The 19,649-nt window shown below is 39.8% G+C and overlaps 1 protein-coding gene across 2 annotated transcripts in view; it reads right to left on the reverse strand.

Moving 5' to 3' along the window:
• Positions 1-533: 533 nt before the first annotated feature.
• Positions 534-19,649, reverse strand: part of cd226 (CD226 molecule) — an 81,334-nt gene continuing 62,218 nt past the window's right edge. For both annotated transcript variants that reach the window (XM_073051682.1, XM_073051690.1), the window contains exons 4-6: positions 10,308-10,386; positions 10,150-10,210; positions 534-2,822 (exon numbers count right to left, since the gene is read on the reverse strand). In XM_073051682.1, the coding sequence (XP_072907783.1) occupies positions 2,685-2,822; positions 10,150-10,210; positions 10,308-10,386 (278 nt within the window). In that variant the 3' untranslated portion in view covers positions 534-2,684. The remainder of the gene's footprint in view (positions 2,823-10,149; positions 10,211-10,307; positions 10,387-19,649) is intronic.

Genomic DNA, 19,649 nt, shown 5'->3' on the forward strand with positions numbered 1-19,649 from the left:
GAAAACTACTTTGCAAATATGATCCATTATTGTTTTAATTAGAGCATCAATCAATGGGTTTTGCTGTAGCAAGGCTTTAATAGATTGAGTACCTGCCTAGGAATGTCCTAATATGGCGATGTTTCCTCGTAATAATGGATGTGAAAATGTCAGTCTGCACTCTGAAACTGCTTAGATACAATCACTAGCAGTTATGTTTTGTACAAAAACGGTAGAGTGAAAAATAGCCACCTCCAGTTCCGTTTTTAGTTTTCTCTTTGTTGTTTATCCCAGCACTTATTGGCAGGAGCAATCTGTTGAGAATGAGATACTGAATTCTAACTAAATCCATCAAACTGTATATCTGTATCCAAAGGAAATTTCTATCTTAGTCATTATTATCTCCTGTCGCCTATTTATCTCATGCTTCATTTGTACTTCTGAATATGGTTTTCAGTAGATGTTAATTTTTGTTGTAATTTATGGTTTTATGTGATTGCTCATGGAAATAAATTATTGGCTTTATCAAACAATGGTTTCAGATTTGTGTCTTTATTTTATATACAATACATTTATCTGTTATACAAGAAGCAACATAAAAGCCAGTTGATGATGTACAAACCATCACCTTTAACACACTATATAAAAGTGTCACCTTTAGACCTCAATTTCTCAAATAACTGCAACTGGCTTATTATTGTGAAAGTATTTGACATTATGTAACATTACCCAATTAAATTAATTTCAATTAAACAAAGTTTTGGAAGCAAGCCAAATAAAGCTGCTTAAAAGTAAAACAAGCATCTGTATATTACTGCCCCAGCAGCACTCTCCTCAGCTACTGTGAATTTTAAATGCCAGTTAAAAAAAATATAAAGGCACTATATAGAACATGGGATAGCTTAAAGAACATATGCAATAAAATCATATTCTTGGACATGCCCGTTTAAAATAGGTATATTATATGGAACATAGAATAATACAACACAGGAACAAGACTTTTGGCCCCGCAATGTTGAGCTAAACCAATTAAATTAGAAATCAAATGGCCAAATAAACTAATCCCTTTTGTCCGTACCCTTCCATTTATGTGCCAAGTGTTCTCATACACAGAATACTCCTGAAGCCCCAAGGATGAAGACTAATGACCTCTGATGTCAGTGAGTCATGGGGTCAAAGGTCCGTGTGGGGCTGGTCCAGAGGCCCAATGTCAACAGGTCTGGATGTTGGGTTCCAGTGATCTCCGAGAATGGAGATTGGGTTGGCAGGCACTGAGGATGAAGACCTGTGATCCCAGAGGTCAAGGAACACACACAGTTGGTAGGTCTCAAGGACAGGGTTGATGATCCCCAATGGGGAGTGGGGGGGGGGCAGCAGGGTAGATGGTAAGAATGGGCTGTACTTGTCTTGGAGTATGTTGGCCATTACTGTTCTGCTGAGCAATCAGCTGATGAATGGTCTCAGCCAGAAATGTCAACTCTTTATTCTTTTCCTTAACTGCCTTACCTGCTGACTTCTTCCACCATTTTGTGTGTGCATTAGTCTGGATTTCCAGCATCTACAGAACCTTTTGTGTTTATTTTGGTTTCTTCATTTGATTGCCTTATCTGAAAAATCCATTTTTCTTCCGACTAAGTATCAATCTACCATTGCTGACTACTTCTAACTCAGATTAAGTTCAAAATTCACATCAGGTTTAGTCTCCTTCCCCATATCCAATCCATCAGAAACATGTATTACTTTCCCCTCTAAAAGTTGTCTGTCTTGTCTATCTCTTTCCCAATCCATGCATTTACCAGTTAACTCTGGTATCTCCTTTGCATCTTTTGAGTTCTATCCTTCATTAGATATGAGATCCAGAGTAACTTCCACGAAAGATTGCATTCCTCTCTGTTCCTGTATCTTCAGCTTCCCCAAGCCCCATAAAAGCAGTAACAAACACTCTAGTGTTCAACGCAACCAGAACCTCTTAAAAACACTCCGCAGATCAGAAGGCGAAGGACCTTTCTTTCGCCTAATGTCTGCTTTTTCAATACATTAGCCATTTTGGCAACAGTTTATTCAGTCACTACTGTCATCTTCTGCAATATCATCGTGATATTTCTTACACAAATCTCACATGTTTACATTTTCATTTCACTTACTGTCCTTTGCCCATTGGTTCATTAAAGAGCTCTTATTTGAGTCTCTGATCTTAAACAGAGAAGTAAAATTAAGAACTCACATTTTGAACAAATAACCTTTGATGAAAAACAATAGTATGATGATCTTGAATTTTGAATGATGATTTCGTTAAAATCTCTACTTTATTCTGAAGTAAATTGATGAACCTTGGTTTCTCTGGGCATTTAAAAGAAACACATAAGGATGTAATCTCAACAGCAAAATATGTTACAAAGTGGAAAAACTTATCCTTACATCCAAATTTTGAATACGCTTAGAACTCTTTTAAGAATTAGGTTGGTTTACTTTCTTAGAAACAAACACTTTCATTTCCTGTAAACCATAACAAATTTTAACAGTTAAAAATAATGGTCAAAGACATTTATTATCAAGACAGACTAAATATTTCCAAAACCCGAAGTGTAGAAAATCACAGTAATGCTCACTCTTCACAGTGTGCAATTCGTTATGGAACGATGTAAAAATACAAAGAAAGAGCCCCCTGTGGTTGATGAAGGTTGGTCTGCATTCTGTTAATGACATCATTGATAGGTCCTTGGTCTGCCTGTCTGCATACGATGTGGCAGGTTAACATAAGTGTCTTGATTTTCTGCAGCTCTGCAACTTCTGTGGTCAGAGGTGGTACTAGAGGCATAGCTGTTTTGGTTGGCTCTTCTTTGCTGTTAGTAGAGAGTGCTGTTAGAATTGTTTTTCAGGCACCAGCAAATACCAAACATTGTCTGAACCATTTTAAAAAATAAAGTGAATAATTAATTTCTATGAATAGTCACTGTTCATAATAGGGAACACACACTATATTGATGAACTCAGAGACAGATTCAATTCAAGCGAAGAGTGAGTAGCTCTTTGTTAAGTTTAGGTTGTATTCCAGCTGTACTCTCTCAATTAATCTATTCTTTTCTGAGAGAATTATTTATTAATGTAATAAACATTAAGAAAAAAATAATGTAATAAGATTAAGAATTTATGGAGTAATTTGTTTGTACAATTGTTGTTCATGCAGGATAAGAAAGGTTAAAAGAGGAGGCACTTTATTCAGTGTTATTTCTAAATGTCACCTTGTCATCACCACGGCGAATTCTAGCAGTAGAAATTTGTTCCCACGGTGGGTATGATTCTCTAAAATTCCCTACTTCAAAGGGTTGTGGAGGGTTACTCATTAGAGGTGTGTAAAGTGTTTGGGTGGCACAGTAGCACTGCGGTTAACACAACACTATTACAGCACCAGCCAGCTGGGTTCAATTCTCGCTGCTGTCTGTAAGGTGTTTGCACATTCTGCCCCTGACCTCCAGGTACTCCAGCTTACTCACGTCCCAAAGACATAAAGGTCAGTAGCTTAACTGGGTTACATGGGTGCAATTGGGCGGCAATAGCTCATTGCATTGGAATGGCCGGTTGCAGTGCTATATTTCTTAATAAAATAAAGAAAATAAGATGGAGATAAATTACTTTTTGGGAGATTGAGGGTCACAGGGATCTATTTCAGGAGGAGTAGGTCTGGCATGATCATGTTCAACGCCGGCACCAGCTGAAGAGTCCTGGTGCCTGCCTCACCCCCTTTTCCTTGAGTTCCTGAGATCTCGCTGAACACTGTCACAGATGTACTAATGACAGAGCTTTCTAGAAAGCAGTTAATGCTCAGAACCAGGATGATTTTGCCCCTAACCATATATCTTTGGAATGTGTTGGGAAGAGCTGTGGCATCTCAACTAATTCGGCATGTCAGAGTTCAGAAAATGAACGACCTCAGGCAGTGGAGCAAACATGACAGCCGATACTTCATTACGTTGAGAAAAAATGATAAGAGCTGCTCGCTCTCACCATTTGCCTGTTGGTGCATCAACTATTCATTGCCTTCCAGCATGTGGCATCTGGCCGTTGGATTAAATTAGTCTTTCATTAACTTCTGCAGCACACACTCAAGGCAACATCATTGCATCTCAGACAGAAAACAAAGGGTCCAATAAAGCATTTGATGAGTGTTTTGTGGACCCCCGGACAACGCCGTTGATCCCACTATGGGCTAAGTTCTCTTGGATGTTGACTTTAACAAGATTTGGATAGTCAAAGGATTTAGGGATCAGGTGTTGAGTGGATGAAGGGAAATAACAGCATATAAATGACAAGGCACATTGGTGGGATTGTCTTGCCTACTCTTACATTAGGTTAACTTTATTTGTCACATGTACATCGAAATATCAAAATGTACAGTGAAATGCATCTTCTTTGCATCAATGACCAACCCTCCCAGAGTGAGGGTTGTGTGTAGGGCAGGCACTAGTGTCACCATGCTTCTGACAAGAACAGTACATGTCCACAGCTCACCAACCCTAACCATAGCCCTTCAGAGTGTGGTAGGAAACTGGAGCTCTCAGAAGAATCCTCACAGACGGCTGCGGGAATTGAACCCTGATTGGTGATCGCTGGCTCTGCGAAGCAATTGAGCTAACCACTATGCTACCATGCCATCCCCTTATGTTCTCATAAACAATGTACTCCACCTCAGTCTTCCAGCATTGAATTTAATTGGTTAGGCATGACACTGTAGGCCAAACAGCCTGTTTGTGTGCAGGCTATTTGGCCTACAATGTTATGCCTAACCAATTAAATTCGTAATCAAATGGATAACTAAACTAATCTCTTCTGCCTACACAATCTTTCCATTTTCCAATCTAACCATCTCTTAGAAGTCCCTAGTGTATCTACCTCTACCACCAGCTCACGCAGCACATTCCAAACACGCACCACTCCCTTGCAAAACACTTCACATCTCCTTTGAAATTACACCCTCTCACCTTTAATGCATGCTCTCTGGCAGTAGACATCTCAACTCTGGGAAAAAGATATTGTCTGTCCACTCTATCTATGCCTCTCATAATCATTGATCTCAATCACTAATTCAGTGGTTCTTTCACAAACTACTGCTCAGTATCACTAGCATTTTTCTGTTCCTGTTTCAGATGTGCACTGTCTTCAATTTTCATTTTCCTCATCTCAGGGTTTACTTAGAGCGGATGTAGAGATGATGTTTCCTGCAGTGGACGAGTCTAGGACCGGGGGCACAGCCTCAGAATAGAAAGGTGTCCATTTCAAACAGAGATCAGGAGGAATCAGAGAGTGCAAAACCTGCAGAATTCATTGCCAGAGGCCAAATCATTGGGTCCATTTAAACCTGGAGGTTGTTAGGCTCTTGATTAGTAAAGGCTTCAAAGGTTATGGGCAGAAGGTAGGTAATAGGGTAATAAAACAGCCTTGATGGAATAGCGGAGCAAAATCGATAGGCCAATTGGTCTTATTCTGCTCCCTTATCTTATGGTCTTCATTAATAATGTTAGGCTACCTTCTAAAAACATTCCAGCTTTGGAATACCACTGAGACATGCCTGGATCAAGCCCAGTATTATCGACTTTGATGCCCTTTGATGTCAGAACTTGCACTGTCAGTGGTCCATCAGGTTTTTACCAAGGGGTAGACTGCTGAAGTCTCACTTCAAAAGTTCTTCATGTGCCAACTTCTTTATGCCCACCATAAATATCAATAGGTAACCACCCCTTGGTGATTTTGCCCCAAGTCTGTTATATTTCCATCCTGAACAAGATAGATTCTTCATTATGTAACAAATATAATAACACTGAAAATGCAAATTGACTTCAGGAGAAATGTGTCTCCTCTCCACACACTCATCATCAACATCTCTACAGTTAGCATCACTTCAACATTCAGGTTCCTGGGCATCATTATTTCCCAGGACCTCATGTTGGAGAACCACATCTCCTTCAGTAACAAAAAGGTTCAGTAGATCATGCACTTCCTGCATCAGCTAGTAAAATTCCAATTTCCCCCGAACATAGAGTGCAATCCTACCCTGCCGATATAGAGAGCATCTCCACATCAGATATCACTGTCTGATTTGGTGCAGCATCCTCTCACAATACACAAAAACTACAGAGAACTGACAGGACAGCAGAAAAGGTATTTGGCTGCAGTCTATCATCCCTGTTAAACTTGCCTGTGTCCAGGACAAAGCAGGCAGGGTGAATCATGGTGGACACTGCCCAGCCTGCAAAATGACTTTTCCAAAAGCTCTCTTCTGAAAAGTGCTATAGAGTTATTAAAACAAAATCTTCATACTGTCTTTAAAGTTTCTTCCCTCATTACCCCAGTTTAAACTGATCAACCATTCTAGATAGCCCTCCCCATTCAAAACACACACAAAGCTGGTGGAACGCAGCAGGTCAGGCAGCATCTATAGGGAGAAGCACTGTCGATGTTTCGGGCCGAGACCCTTCGTCAGGACTAACTGAAAGGAAAGATAGTAAGAGATTTGCAAGTAGGAGGGGGAGGGGGAAATGCAAAATGATAGGAGAAGACCAGGGGGGGAGGGTGGAGCTGAGAGCCGGAAAGGTGATTGGCAAAAGGGATACAGAGCTGGAGAAGGGAAAGGATCATGGGATGGGAGGCCTAGGTAGCCCCCCATTCACTTCTATTACCCCAGTCACTACACTGCACTGTACACACTCTAAAAAACTTTTTCTAATGCTATTTACATTGTAACTACATACTGATATTCATGTACTTATACACATTTTATTCCATATCTGTGCTTCTAACATTATTTTATATAATTCTTGAACAATTTTTGATTGCATATGACATCAACACATCATAGCAAATTCCTAATACATGCAAGTTTATGTGGCAAATGAATCTGATCCTAAAGTTGATCCTATCCTGAAGATTAGACAGAATAGATTATATCTTGCATGAGAAATGATCTGTCAGAAAATATGGATGTTCTATTAACCCTTGGTCTGTGATATTTGCGTACGTGCTTGTGAAAGGGGGCAAACCTTCCACAAGCTCAGCATGCTTCACCTCTGCTAAACCAGGTCCCACTGGCTCCAGTGAGATACAGCATGTTCCTTGTTGCTGCCCCTACTTTGGCCATCCAACACCTTGTCAACATTGAGCAAAACATTGGACTCTTTACAACACGAAGAGGGATATCCTGGGCAATGCAGAGTTCGGCATTTCTAAGTCTACCATTTTCATAAAACTCTTTACACAATGGGATCAATGGAACATGCTCTTCTAAACGTTAATATTTATTTTATGCTTATTTTATTCAAAGGTCACTATCTGTGGGATTAATTGTTTCTAAACACTGAGAAACTTTTATCAAGCATCTTCATACTCACTTTGATGATTTATAAAAATGCACTGTTTGGTGGTAGGGACTAAGTGCAGCCCCATTAAGGTTCTTCCAGATAAGACCGTGAGACATACAGTTGCAAGAAAGCACTTGTGAACCCTTTGCAATTACCTGGTTTTCTGCATTAATTACTCATAAAATGTGATCTGATCTTCATCTAAGTCGCAATAATAGACAAATACAAGCTGCCTCAATTAATAGCACATGGTTGTGCTTCTTCTCATCAATACTGAGTACACTATTTACACAATTACAGTCTAGGTTCAAAAAACTGTATGAACCTCTGGGGTAATGCCTCCTAAAAAAGCTATTTGGAGTCAGGCGTTTCAATCAATGAGATGAGAATGTGGGTTGTAGAAGTGCCCTGACATTTAAAGAAGACACACAATGTCAGATTACTGACAGAACCTGTGCTTCTCAAGAAAGATCTCTTTTATGTGCACCATGCCTCGAGCAAAACAACTTTCAGAGAACCTTAGAGGAATTGTTGCAATGCATGAAGCTGGAGAAGACTACAAAAGCATTTTGAGTGTTCATCAGCCCACAGCAAGAGAAATTGTCTCCAAGTTGAGGAAGTTCAATATTGTTGCTACTCTCCCTAGGAGTGGGCGTCCTGCAAAGATCACACCAAGAGCACAAGAAGCAATGTGAGGGAAGTGAAAAAGAACTCAAGGGTAACAGAAAAAGACCTGCAGAAATCTCTAGAATGTGCTAAAGTCTCTGTTCATGTGTCCACTATAAGGAAAGCTCTGAACAAGAATGGTCATTTCATAGCTTGTCACACCAGACAGTCAGCCATTCTTGTCTGGCACGTGGTGTCAGGATTGGTCTCCTCTTGGATTAACCGGGTCATGATATGAATGTTCCTCACTCGACCTTTGTTTTTTTTTTATGAAGTCAGGTGGCTAGCTCGGCGCTCAACCCGGCACGGATGGAAAGCATGCCCGGGGGGGGGGAACCGACTGGGTTCGAACTTGGGAGCCTTCACTCTGGAGTCCGGCGCTGATGCCATTGTGCCACCAGCCGGCTAACAAGAATGGTGTTCATGGAAGACACCATGGAGGAAACCATTGCTCTCCAAACAAAACATTGCTGCATGTCGAAAGTTTGCAAAGACCACTTGGATATTCCCCAATACTCCTGAGACATTACAGATGAGACAGAAGTTGAACTTTTTGGCAGAGATGTACACTGCTATGTTTGGGGGGAAAAGGGCACTGCACACCAACACCAAAACTTCATCCCAACTGTGAAGCATGGTGGAAGGAGCATCGAGGTTTGGGGCTGCTTTGCTGCCTCAGGGCCTGGACAGCTTGAAATCATTGAGGGAACAATGAATTCAAAATTGTACCAAAACATTTTACAGGAGAATGTCAGGGTAGCAGTCCATCACCTGAAGATTAATAGAATTTGAATGATACAACAGGACAATGATCCAAAAGACAAGAATAAATCAAAATCAGAATGGTTTAAAAAGAAGAAAATTAATGTTTTGAAATGGCCAAGTCAGAGTCCAGATCTTAACACAATTGAGATGCTGTGGCATGATCTGAAGAGGGCTGTTCATGAAGGGTATCTCAGAAATATTGATGTATGTCAATACAGTTTTGTATGGAGGAATGGTCTAAATTCCTCCAAGCCAATGTACAGGACTGATCAACAGTTACTGGAAACATTTGGTTGAAGTTATTGTTGTACAAGGGAAATTCACCAATTCTTGAATGCAAAGGTTCATATACTTTTTCCAATAAATTCATGTAATATTGGATCATTATTCTCAATAAATAAATGAACAGGTATAATGTTTTTGTGTTATTTATTTAATTGGGCTCTTTTTATCTAGTTTTAGGAATTACGTGGAGATCTGATCATATTGAAGGTCATATTTATGCAGAAATAGAGAAAATTCTAAAGGGTTCACAAACTTTCTAGCACCAGAGTAGGAGCAGAATTAAGCTATTTGGTCCATTGAGTTGGCTTTGCTATTTCATCATGGCTGATTTATTATCCATCTCAACCCCATTCTCCTGCCTTCTCCCTGTAACCTTTGCCACCCTTACTAATCAGCAACCCATCGATCTCCATTTAAATATACCCAATGACTTGGCCTGTACAATCATCTGTAGCCATGAGTTGCACACATTCACCACCCTCTGGCTGAAGAAATTCCTCTTCATCTCTGTTCCAAGAGGAAGTCCTTTTATTCTGAACTGTGCCCTCTGGTCCTAGACTCCACCATTAGTCTTATTATTGACAAAATTAACATATAGCAATCACAATAGTTTGATTTGTAGTTCAAACTATTTAAACATTGAAACAGCAGTACAGTAGCTATGCCTACTCCCCTATTTCAAAGGATACCTGGTGCATAAATATGCAGATTAGGATTAGAGTGCATCTTGTGCAATAAGTGTGCATTTTTTCATTTATTTACATGAAGAAACTCATTCTTAAATTACAAATAGTAATTATAAGTTGATGTAGCTCATCATTAAATTTATGTTAGCAGATTATAATTATAAGACCATGGGACATGAGAGTAAAATTAGGCCATTCAGTCCATCGAGTCTGTTCTGCTATTCCATCATGGCTGATGTATTATCACTTGGAACTCTATTCTCCTGCCTTCTCCCCGTAACCTTTGGCAGCCTTCCTAATTTAGAACCAATCAACCTCGACTTTAAATAAACCCGATGATGTGCCTTCATGGCTGCCTGTGGCAGTGAATTCCACAGATTCACCACCCTCCAGCTAAAGAACAAATGCTTTCTTGCCTGATTTCTTTCGGTGCCCTTGCTTTTTAACACTCTTTTAGCCCTCTTCCGTTTACTTCTCCTGATGAAAAGAATAAGATACATTAGTAATGATGCCAATTAATCATTTTCACTAATCTATTTCCAGACATAATTTATGATAAAACCACAGAACACACCTCCACACACAGCCAACAATCAGTACCAAGAAAAGGATCCCAAAAGCAACCGCACCGATAACTGGAAGCATTTTATTGCCTGTAAATAAAGATAAAAAGAATGTTATATGCCAAGTAAGTGGTGGAAGGCATTACCTGTCAAACAATGCTTAAAAAGGCATTGGTCGGACCCCACTTGGAGTATTGTGAACAGTTCCGGAATGCTTGTCTAAGAAAGGATGTACTGGCATTGGAGAGGGTCCAGAGGAGGTTCACAAGAATGATCCCAGGAATGAAAGGGTTAATGTTTGGGGAGCACTTAATGGCTCTGGGCATGTTCTTGCCAGATTTTAGAAGAATGAGAGAGAATTTCATTGAAACCTGTTGAATATTGAAAGGCCGAGATAAGGTGGGCATTGAGAGGATGTTACCTCTAATGGGTGGGGGGGGGGGGGGGTGTCTAGGACCAGGGACACAGGACTAGAACAGAAGGATGTCCCTTTAGAAAAGAGATGAGGAAAAATTTATTTCAACAAAGGATGGTGAATCTGTGGAATTCATTCTCACAGACAGCTGTGGAAGTCAAGACACTGGGTATAATTAAAGCGGAGGTTGATAGGTTCTTGATTATTAGTAAGGGTATCAAAGATTATGGGGAGAAGGCAGGATAATGGGTTTGAGAAGGATAATATAGCACCCATTATGGAATAGCAGAGCAGATTTGATAGGCCAAATGACCTAATTCTGCTCCAATGTTTTATGGTCTTATGCTCTATATAACAATGTTTGATTTGCTAGAGCTGTGGGCATTTATTTTGTTTTTACCATGAGGTTTTATTGTTGTTCCAGCTCCTAAAGAACAATTAAATCATCATAGTTCAGAAGTCACTTTGAAAATATTAATGTGACAGTACACATTATCTCATATCACAGAGAAGTCAGCCGAGGTCAAAATCCAGAATTCCATCCTGTTGGGGTGAAAATGGTTTAAGATTGTACAAGTGCAAGTAAAAAAGGCTTTTTTAAGATCCTCTGTTCAGAATAATAGACACCTAACACGGTCCATACCCATCTTGCCACTTTACATTGCAGTGTTTTACTTCCTACGTTCCTTACAATAATGAACTCTGCACAACCATGGTCTGGGCTTGAGCACAGAATCAGAATCAGGTTTATTATCACTGATATATGTCACGAAATTCATTGTTTTGTGGCATCAGAACAGGGCAATAGATAAAAGATCAAAAGAGCGCAAAAGGAGAGCCAATTAGTGAGGTAGTAATAGTAATAATCCATGGGCCTTTCAGCAGCAGGGGTAAGTGATAGCTATTGTTGAAAATGATCAACAATGAATTTGTGTATCTTCAAGCATCCCCATCACCACCAACTAAGAGAATTAAATCATTTCGGGAGGAGTTGTGAGTTCTTAACAGTAGCAGGATCGTGGATTGGAGAAATGGGAGAGGTGTTTACGGTGGGCTCCAAAATAACATATTATTAATCTCAGACTCTGCAAACAGAATTGGCCCTTCTACTTTGATTCTTGTAAAGACCTGATTGGGTTATTTTCTAATTCCTGCATCCAGTACCGTATCAGATCGATTGCGAGAATGCTGCGAGTGCACACGCGGCTGATCGATAGCGCAGTGAATCAATCGGGCCTCCTACATGCAGGAGGCACTCTCTTTCGAGCACAGGCTTTTGAGCGTGCATGTCTTTGTCTCTGCAGGCCCGGTTTGTTGCTCCCACACTTTAAGGTGCCCAACATGCTCCATTACTGGAAGTAGAAGGTCTTTCAGTTTTCTGTCACACCTGACTGTGGTTACATCAAAGCTCAATCAATTATTGCATTATTTTTACGGTCATAAATCTCTTGAATGTGAGGCAAAGTGCAACCACCCCTATAAATGATCACTAATAAAGTGAGAATCAGGTAGAGAACAACACACACAAAATGCTGGGGACTCAGTAGGTCAGGCAGTGTCTATGGAAATGAATAAACAGTCAATGTTTCTGGCTGAAATTCTTCAACAGGGCTGGAAAGGAAGGGGGAAGAGGCCAGAATAAGAAGATGAGGGAGGGGAATTAATACCAGCTGGCAAGTGATAAGTGAAGCCAGGTGATAGGAAAGGTGTGTGGATGGAGGAGGGGGATAAAGTGAGAAGCTGGGAGGCGATGGGTGGAAGAGATCATGACATTCCATGAAGGAGACATGAGTGCAGAGTTAGATATAGGGTTTCAATCGAGGATTGTGAGGTAGAGATGCCAGGAAGTGAGGAAGAAGACAGAGGGAGTGAACGGGAGATGGCGCTGAGTGATAGAAGTTGTATGGAGGAAGGCAAATTGCAGGTTTCTGGGGAATGTAAAAATAAGGCGGCAAATTGAAGGCTGTAATGGCTTATCATCCAGTGATAGGCTTTAAATAATGTAAGGAAGGTTGAGTTTTGAATGTGAGCTGGATCTGATATATTCCTTTTAGATTAACTAATGATTTTAAAGAAATTTTAAGAGATACTGTGGGTGTAAGACCTTTAAGAGATGGGGAATTCTTGGTGTTTTGTAAAAATGGTGAGCAACATGAGGAAGATTAAGGGTTAAAAGCTTTGGGAGAAAGAAAAGTAATGCCAAAGAATTATATTGAACAACAGCGGCTTTGGGGAGTAATTACAGGAGTGCCTCTAGATGTATTCATGGACCAAGTTTAAAATAATTTAGTTGCGGGGGAGTGATGGCGTTGGGGTAAAGTTGTAGATGCCAAATGTTTAAAAGGGTTTCATGGTGGAATAAGAATAGATATCTTATTGGTGTTGATTAAATTTGATGGGAAAAAAGTTGCCTGATAGGGTTAATTTAGCCTATATGAGTTATATATGATCTATGTGCGTGCTGTCCCTCGTGAGATATTTGCAGTGCCAGAAGTTCAGTCATGTAGTAGCTGTGTGTAGGTGTAAAAAACAGTTGTAGATGTGGTAGAGAACATGATTATGGTAATTGTGGAGAAGGCATTCGGCCAAAATGTAGCAAAGGTGGAGGCGAACATAGTTTTGATTGTGCAGTATGTCCTGTATACAAGAAAGGTGTGGAAGTACAGTGTGTTTGGGTAGAAATGGGCATTTCATATGCAGAGGCTCTTCAGAAAGTCCAGGACATAGTGTGACTGGGAAGACAGATAGGTTAGTGTGTAAAATGCATGATCTTATAACAAAGGATTCATTGATATTTGATAAACTAATATTTGTTACTTTCATGGCAGATGTGGTAAATTGTACAGTACAAACTAAAAGTAGGGCAGAAAAAAAATTGTATCCACAACATTGACTGTACTCTTTCCCACAGATGCTGCCTGGCCTGCTGAGTTCCTCCAGCATTTTGTGTGTGCTACTTGGATTACCAGCACCTGCAGATTTTCTCTTGTTTATGTAATGCTAGAGGTTTGTCAGCTAATGGTCAGGGGTTTTAATACTCAAAGTACTATGTGAGGGTTATAGTGACACAAATATGAAAGGATTGCGGAGGAAGACTTACTTGGAAGAAAAATATTTGGTGTGCTTGAGTAATGACCAGTAGGTGGCGATAATGCATCTTACATTGGTCTGCAACTACAACTAAACATTACTAGAAGAAGAAGACAAGTGGAAGGGGTAAAAAGCTGAAGAAGTAATCAATAAGGAGAGTGCATCATGCCAGAAAGGGAAAGAGGAGGGGTACCACAGTGAAGTGATGGGCAGGTGAAAAGAGAAGATTTCAGAGTTGAGCCCAATAGGGAATTGAAAAAGAGAGAGTGTGTGCACAGGGGGTGGGGAGGTGAGAAATTACTAGAATTTAGAGAAATTAATGTTCATGCGTTCACATTGGAGGATATCCAGATGAAGTATCTCTCCTCTAACATTAGGATGGCTTCATCATATCGGTAGAGAAAGCCATGGATTTGCAGTGGAATCTCGTGTTTATGAACTAAAACACAGTTTGGTTAAAGTGAAGTCTGAATCTTCTAGAACATGATGGGAATAGAAGTCATCTTTACATGAACTCTGAGAAAGGAAGTTATTCATGTAAAACGTGAATTCTCTAACCTGGTAAAACACAAGTTGGAACCAAAGAGCAATCTCCAATTGTGGAAGTTTACTCAACCTCAAAGGAGGCACAGGTCAGTAAATTAAGAAGGGAAAACGAATATAATGGCCTTCCAATCATGACATTCCAGGTAGGGGTACACCAATTAATTTTCTAGAAAATCAGAAGAAACAGGATAAAGGGACAACCATCAAGAACGTTGTTGGTGATAACTTGGAAGCAACCGTCACAGAAGGAAGACTTTTGTGTTTAGAACCCAGAGAAGTTTATAAACCCGATCGGAGTAAACCTGGCCAGTAAATAAAGTCGAAGTGTTTTAAATCTTGTGTTTTAACATGATGAGTAAACAGTGACTCAAATATGGAATTAACTTCACTCACCTCAACACTGAACTGACTCCACAATCTATGAACTAATTTTCAATGACTCTACACTCATGTTTGCAGTATTATGTATTTATTATTATCATTAGCAGTATTTGCATAGTCAGCCTTCTTCTGCACATAGTTGTTTTTCAGCCTTTGTGTGCAGATTTTCATTGATTCTGTTGTACTTATTTGTCCTCCTGTGAATCTCAAGGTGACATATATGTATTTTGATAAAAATTTAGTTGAACTTTGATCTAGTTGTATGCCGGCATACCAAAGTAACTTGACTACAAGTAAAGACTAAGTTCTACTAAACCTTACTTTTAAGGTTTTATTTGTGTTTAACACCTTGGTTGACATCATATAGAGATAGCAGCGTCAATAGTCTTCAGGATGACATGGAGTCAGGAGCTCAGTGGGAATCACGGGTGCCTGGCCACACCCAGGACTGACAAGGACACTGTGAGGATTTTCAGTAAGATAATGAAATGATTCTGCTTAATTCAGGATTTAGAAGCAATATGATTTAATATTGCTTCTGAATCATCTACAGTCCTGTAAAAAGTTGGCATATCAGCACAGCCATGATCAGAGCAGGCTCGATGCACTGAATGGCCTAATTCAGCTCCTTTATATTATGGTGTAATACCAGAATTAGGTTTAATATCGCTAGCATACATTGTGAAATTTGTTTTTTTTGTGGCACCAGTACATTGCAATACATAATAATAAAAACTGTAAATATCAGTAGGAGATACGTATTAAAAATAGTTAAATTAAATAAGTAGTGCAAAGGGAGAGAAAAAAGTAGTGAGGTAGTGTTCATGGGTTCAATGTCCATTGAGAAATCTAATGGCTGATGGGAAGAAGCTGCTCCTGAATTGTTGAGTGTGTGCCTTCAGGTTCCTGTAGCTCCTTCTTAATGGTAGCAAGAGAAGAGGGCATGTCCTGGATGATGTACTGTCACAGATTGTGGATCCCAGGCCAGATGGTGCAGCAGCTAACAAATTAGTTAGTTATGGAATTGAAGACATTAATTAATTGTGTGATATTAATATTCACAGTAAAGGAAAAGCCAAGTGTGATAGACAGGTCAAGAAAGCAAATATTAAACCAGGGAATCTCCTGGAGTAAATGGTTTCTATCCTAGGGATTTAAAGCAGGGAAATGAGAACAGGACAATAATTTTCTGATGTATTCTTATGCGATTACTCTAGAAAGGAAACTTGCAAACACTGTTTAAAAATTCTAAAGAAGTCAGGGAATTATACATCAGATTGCTCATCATCTGCAGATGGAAAATTGCTGAAGTCTGTAATTCAGGGTAAACGATCTTAACGCATTAAACATTTGCAACTTTGCACACTGAAACTCACAAGGTTGCGCCGGATGGACTTATAAAGTTAAACATAAATTCAAAGTTCAAAGTAAAATTACTATCAAATTATGTACATGTTCCTTATACTACCCTGAGATTCATTTTCTTGCAGCCATTCACAGTAAAAGAAAATACAATAGAATTAATGAAAAACTACACACAAAGACTGACAAACAAGCAGTGGGCAAAAGAAGAAAACTTCAAATGCAAAAAAGTAATAATAATAGATAAAATAAATAACACAGAGAACATAATTTGTAGAGTCCTTGAAATTGAGTCTATTGATTGTGTTCCGTGTTGAGAAGAGTGAAGTTATCCATGTTGGTTCAGGAGCCTGGTGGATGAGGCATAATAATTGTTCCAGAACTTGGTGGTGTGGGATCTAAGGATCTTGTATCTCCCTCCCAATGGCAGCAGTGAGCAGAGAGCTTGGCCTGGATTGCAGGGGTCCTTAATGATGGTAGCACTCCTTGTAAATGTGCCCATTGGTGGGGAGGCTTTACCTGTAATGGACTGGGCTGTATCCACCACTTTCTCTAAACTTTATCAATCATGGGCATTGGTGTTCCCATACCAGGCTGTGATGCAACCAGTCAGGATACTATCCACTGTACATCTATAGAAGTTTGTCAAAGTGTTAGATGACATTCTGAATCACACTGAATCAGAAGTCATACTGAATAAAAAAATCTTGAAGTGATAACTAAGTTAGTTGATTAGAGATTGTACATGGTTCTTTTGAAGGACTCAAAAGACATTTGTTAAAGTTGAAGTCTGTGGAACTGAGATCAAATTACTGATAGGGAAGAAAAATGGTAAGGATTAAAAGGCAGAAATTAGGAAACAAAAGACATACTCAAATTGGCAAGGAGAGATAAATTGCACTCCAGAGGAATTTGCTTGTGGCCTTAACTAATACCAAATATTCTTCATGACTTGGATGATCATATAGAGATATAGATACCAGAGAGTGTACATAGTGGAGGCCTGTGCCTAGTGGTGTGCTGCAGGGATCGATGTTGGCAGCATTGTTTTTTGTCATCTAGATCAACAATCTGGATGATTATGTAGTTAACTGGATCAGCAAGATTGTGGATGACACAAAGATTGGGGGTGTAGTGGACTGCAAGGAGGGCTATCACAGCTTGCAGCAGGATCAGGAACAGCTGGAAAAGTGGCCGAAGAATAGCAGATGGAATTAAATGCAGACAAGTACACTTCAGTATAACCAACCAGAGTAGGTCTTACACTGTGAATGGAAGGGCACAGAGGAGTGAGGTAGAACAAAAAATACAGGTCCATAATTGGTTGAAGGTGCATCACAGGTAGATAGAGCCATTGACCTTTATAAATATTGAGCACAAGAGATGGGCCGTTATGTTGAGGTTGTATGAGACATTAGTGAGGCCTAATTTAGAGTACTGTGTACAGTTTTGGTCAACCACCTACAGGAAAGATGTAAATAAGAACATTTACAAGGATGTTGCCAAGTCTGGAGGACCTGAGTTATAAAGAAAGATTGAATAGGTTAGAACTTTATTCCTTAGAACCTAGAAGATAAAAAGGAGATTCGACCGAGGCGTACAAGATTATGAGAGGTATGGATAGAGAAAATGGAAGCAGGCTATTTTCCAATGAGATTGGGTGGGACTACAATCCAGAGGTCATGGGATAAGGGTGAAAGGTGAAAAACTTAAAGGGGAAAATGAGGGCAACCTTCTTCAGTGAGCGGGTCGTGAGAGTATTGAATGAGCTGCCAGCACAAGTGGTGCACACAAGCTTGATTTCAATGCTTAAGAGAAGTTTGGATAGGTGCATGGAGGGTAGGGAAATGGAGAGCTATGGTCCTAGTGCACGTCAATTGAAGTAGGCAGACTAAAAGGTTTGGCATAGACTAGATGGGTTAAAGGGCCTGTGTTTGTGCTGCTATTTTCTATGACTCTATGACACTATGACCCATGTTTGCCTGTGACTCAAGTAAGAGCACAGCTACACAAGTGGATTGTCTACTACGGAATCAAGGGGCTTAGGGAAAGCATCACAAACAGAGCCTGGGTTGAAGGAACCCTGAGACTATTCAATGGGGGAAATGCTTGAGGGGCCCATTAGTAACACCTCCCATGCCCCATCCCCCACTCCTTGTCCTGATTGGGGAAAATTTAGGAAATGGCTATTAAAAACAAGTATGACCTGTTACGTACCCGTGACACGTGACAGTGGTACCCTTGTCACGTGACTGGGGTTGAAGTTATACTGGACTTGAGGTAATGGTCTTGTGATGGTGGAGTGATGTCATTTTCCCGCCAGTAGAGATCATGTGACAGATTTTTTTTTTACAGGGTATAAGAGGAGGACCCCACCCTGTGGGGAGGGGCAGTTCGTGGCTGGATTTGCCATGTTGACTTCATGCCACTGCGTGATTTAATGTGATGACGCAGTTTAGTTGAAAGATGAAGTTTTATCTAATGCCTAAAGTTTAAAAGGTCATTGCCAGCAGTTTCTTTACAATACTGCTAGTTAAGAATTAGTGGAGAGTGAAGATAAAAGTTCGGGAGTTAAAGATCGAGGAGAATCGAATTTCGAAGGTGGAATTGGTTCGACCTTGTGTGATCCTCATTCGGAAGGATTTCATTGACTGTTCTCGTGTTAATCTCTGCGGGATTGCAGAAGGTTGAGGACAGTGTGGAAGGAAAGGTCAGTGCCTTTAAGCCGTTACGTTTCATAAAATTCTTTGTGGGAAGAGTTCGATGCCGAGGATCGAAGGGAAACGATGTGGAAGAGAATTTAAATCGCCTTAAAAAGTCTCTCCTTTTAAATGGACTGAGCATTTTGAACTTTTGGCAATATCGCTTTAAACAACTGTTTTTGCAACATCGCTTTAAGAACTGTTAAGCTGCCGCACAGCAGCTGTTTTCCGGTTACGTTAGTGTTTGTTTACTTTTGGGGAGTTTGTTTTCAGTGTTTAATAAACGTGTTATTTGTTATAAAAACCCTTGCCTAACTCACATATATTTATTGTTGCCTGAATACGTAACAGACCTCATTCGCTTCAAACCAAAAACAAAGATGTAGGAGATTACTTTGTACATAGTAAAATGTTAGAAGCAATAGATTCAGGCTCCAGAACCAACGTGAATAACTTCACTCACCTCAACACCAAACTAGTTTCACAACTATGGCCTCACTCTCAAGGACTCTACAACTGAACTTCTGAATACTGCTTTTTATTTATTTTGTATTTGCACAGTTCGGCTTCTTTTGCACATTGGTTGTTTGTCAGTCTTTAAGTGTACATTATCATTGATTCTATTGTATTTCTTTGTTCTACTGTGAATGCCTGCAAGAAAAATGAATCTTGAGGTAGGATATGACAACACTTATGTAATAACAAATTTACTTTGAGCTTCATATTAAAATTTCACAGACGAGCACACAAAAATTCAAAACTAATACCAATATATTTTGTGGTCTTGAAAAGAAGGGGTTAGAAACCCTACATTGTTAGAAACATAGAAAACCCAGAGCACAATACAGGCCCTTCAG

Source organism: Hemitrygon akajei, chromosome 1 (assembly GCF_048418815.1).
Source record: "Hemitrygon akajei chromosome 1, sHemAka1.3, whole genome shotgun sequence".
In the NCBI taxonomy this organism is placed as follows: Eukaryota; Metazoa; Chordata; class Chondrichthyes; order Myliobatiformes; family Dasyatidae; genus Hemitrygon; species Hemitrygon akajei.